We start from the raw sequence: 3,006 nt of genomic DNA, 5'->3' as shown, positions 1-3,006 counted from the left end.
AAAATTAATATGTTACCGGTAAATACAAAGATCGTCCGGTGACGATGTGGCGCGATCGGGCGCCATGGCGCTACCTAGGGGCGAGGTAGGCGTGGGCTGAGATGGTGTAAGAGGTGAGAGTGAAAGGTCAGAGTGGCAAAATATAGATATAATAGACTAGTGTAAACTAATTTTCATCGACTGTCTCGCAACGATAGATGAAAACAATCTAAATTTTCTTGATGGTTGTTCCATGATCAATCGAATTTGTCTAAATTTATGGACTAAACTAAAAATCCATAACAATATTTTTACCCATGAAAATTTTCCATTTTTTGTTATGCTATTATAGAAGTTTTAATATTTTGTCCAATTTTGTGATATCTCTTATTTGTGTCATCCAGTGATTTAATTTTGGACGAAAAGACAACTGTTTATTTGAAAATTTTGCCATAATTTGTCAACATTCGTCCTCGGAATTTATTCGGTTTTCTAGGACCAAAAATGTTATTGTTATTATTATTACAAACCGAAATCCCATCCGTAGCGGGCTAGCGATCAGGTTCTTGGTTTCAGGTGTGGTTCTGATACGACTTATATCAGCCATCAGCTGCTGTAATTAACTTAGGTTAATTACAAGTTCGGTATTGTTGAATTCGGATGGAAAATTGTCGCACAAAAAACACGATAGCATAATATGTCATTGCTGCTGGTACATGCAAGTTGGGTTGCGTGGCTAGTAGCTAGCTTAACTCGAGAGATTCTTTCAGCTAAAACGACCGTACCACACGAATTTCATCAGTAGTGTTTTCCACCGGTGCCGTTCATTGCCTTTTCCTTGCTCGTGATCACGTGGTCACCTCCAGCAAGAGCCGTGTCCTCGTGCTCCCCCTTTTTCCGCGCGACCTCAACGACGTGGCGAACCAAGTCCCTCACATCGGTGTCCGACGACCCACCCTTCGCCATTGCGGCCCTCATCTGTTGCCCGAGCTCCTTGGCCCTCGCCCGCCTCGCCGCGCCCGCGGGGCCCTCGTCCATGAGGTCGGTGACCGCCCTCTCGACGCCGTCCCTCCAGACCTGCACTTCCAGCACCTCCCCTGGCTTCACGACCGTCACGTGCGTCACCGGCACCTTGGCGCCGGAGCGGACGCCGGCGCCGAGCACGTCCACGACCAACGCCTCGTTCAGGAACTGGTCGACGAACAGCGGCCAGGTCATGAGCGGCACGCCGTAGCAGAGGCTCTCCAGGATGGAGTTCCAGCCGCAGTGCGTCAGGAAGCCGCCCACGGCAGGGTGCGACAGGATGGTCATCTGCGGCGCCCACCCGTGAACGACGAGGCCCCGGTCCTTCACGCGCTCCTCGAACTCCGCGTCGAGGCCGGGCGCCGTCTCCTTGGCCGACCAGATGAACGGCAGGCGCGACGCCTCCAGTCCGGCGGCGAGCTCGGCGGCCTGAGCCGGGAACAGACGGCCGATGCTGCCGAAGCTGATGTAGAGCACGGACGCCGCCGGACGCGCGTCAAGCCAGGACACGATTTGGTCGGCGTCCACCGCCGCGCGGTTGCCTCTCCCGGCCATCCCGCCGGCGTCGGAACCGGAACCGAGGAGGAACAGCGGTCCGACCGCCCAAATCTTCTTGCCGACCTCCGAAGCGAAGCGCTCCACGAACGCGCCCTCCAGGGCAGCACACGTGTTGAACAGTATCCCGTCGGCGGTGGCCTCGGCATCGAGCGTGTCGCGCCGGAACCTCTCCATGCCTGCAGGCCACTGGAAGACCCCTTGCGCCGTAGCCCTGTTCACCACGGCGCGTACGGGGAACTCCGGCACCTCGAACGGTTCGAAGTCGTCGGCGGCGCGGTCGTAGACGCCGCGCGTTTCGAGGATGTGCGCGGCGAGGACGTAGGACGCGGGCGAGAAGTGGACCACGAACCGAAGGATGCCGTGCCGCCGCGCGACGCTGGCAGTCCACGCCATGAACGAGTCGGAGACGAGGCAGTCCGGCATCCGGGGCAGCGAGAGGAGGTACGCCTCGAGCGGCTCGGCGAGCAGCCACACGGCATCGTAGAACGGGACGATGAGGGAGAGGTCTTGCAGCATGTCGACCCTCTTGCAGCCCGCGGCGAGGCCGAGCGCTGGCCCCGGGAACGCGAGCTCGGCGAAGTTGATGGTGAGCCCCGCCCCCGCGGCCTGCTCCAGGAAGTCCCTGTTGCGCGCGGCGTTGACGGGCGTCAGCACCACCGTGGCACGGGCGCCGTGGCTGGCGAGGACGCGCGCCAGGTCCAGCATGGGGAGCAAGTGGCCCTGCGCCAGCATCGGCACGAGCACGAAGTGGGGCGCTGCTTCAGCCATGGCACTACAACTGACGTGGCTTGCTCTTGCTCACAGTTCTATAGAGCAGAAGCAGATACTGGTACATTCTAGTGAGCCATGTATGATGTGGACATGAATCAAGGATGATAATGGTAACGTACGGCGAGTGTTGGGAGGACATGCATGCAAATGAAATCACTGCAGCGATGACACTCAGCGTCGTCGGAACCAGTCATCAGGTGGATGGTGTCCAGTGTCCACCACTCATTGCCTGTTGGAGGACAAAAGAAAAAGACAGGAAACGGGAAGTATACGCCACCAGAAACCAGATCCACCGTAGTTATTACACATGTTGAACGAATTCGTTTCATCCATAGTACTTATCATCGCACTCGCGCACTTGGTTCTAAAATACTATCAGAGCATCTCTAACATTTGTCTTAAATTAGTGTCCTATCTCCAGCAGTGTCCTATTTTACAATTTTTATAAAAAATAGGATAAACCATAAATTGGCCAAAATATACTATACATCATACTAGTGCCATGAACATTTTATTTTTTAATAATGTAATTTACTTCCTGAAATACATGATTCATGGCTTAACGTTGGAGCAAAATTTATTTTTAGTACCCTAAATACTTTAAATGGTGTAGTATTTTAAATTTTAGAGTAGTACTAGGTACGTATCCGTGCGATGCTACGAAAAAATTGGCAA

General features: G+C 53.9%; 1 protein-coding gene across 1 annotated transcript; it reads right to left on the bottom strand.

Moving 5' to 3' along the window:
- Positions 1-647: 647 nt before the first annotated feature.
- On the bottom strand, positions 648-2,382 carry LOC100285624 (cytokinin-O-glucosyltransferase 1). The gene has a single exon (NM_001158515.2). It carries the CDS (start codon positions 2,326-2,328, stop codon positions 778-780), a length of 1,551 nt encoding a protein of 516 aa, NP_001151987.2. The 5' UTR covers positions 2,329-2,382; the 3' UTR covers positions 648-777.
- Between the last annotated feature and the right edge of the window lie 624 nt (positions 2,383-3,006).

The sequence above is a fragment of the Zea mays genome, chromosome 4 (assembly GCF_902167145.1).
Source record: "Zea mays cultivar B73 chromosome 4, Zm-B73-REFERENCE-NAM-5.0, whole genome shotgun sequence".
Classification (NCBI taxonomy): domain Eukaryota; kingdom Viridiplantae; phylum Streptophyta; class Magnoliopsida; order Poales; family Poaceae; genus Zea; species Zea mays.
The sequence above is the reverse complement of the archived record's forward strand: the minus strand, read 5'-3'. Positions and strand labels throughout refer to the sequence as shown.

What these genes read in the sequence shown, in the direction of transcription:
- LOC100285624 (NM_001158515.2), bottom strand. Translation starts at nt 2,328, where the DNA reads ATGGCTGAAGCAGCGCCCCACTTCGTGCTCGTGCCGATGCTGGCGCAG.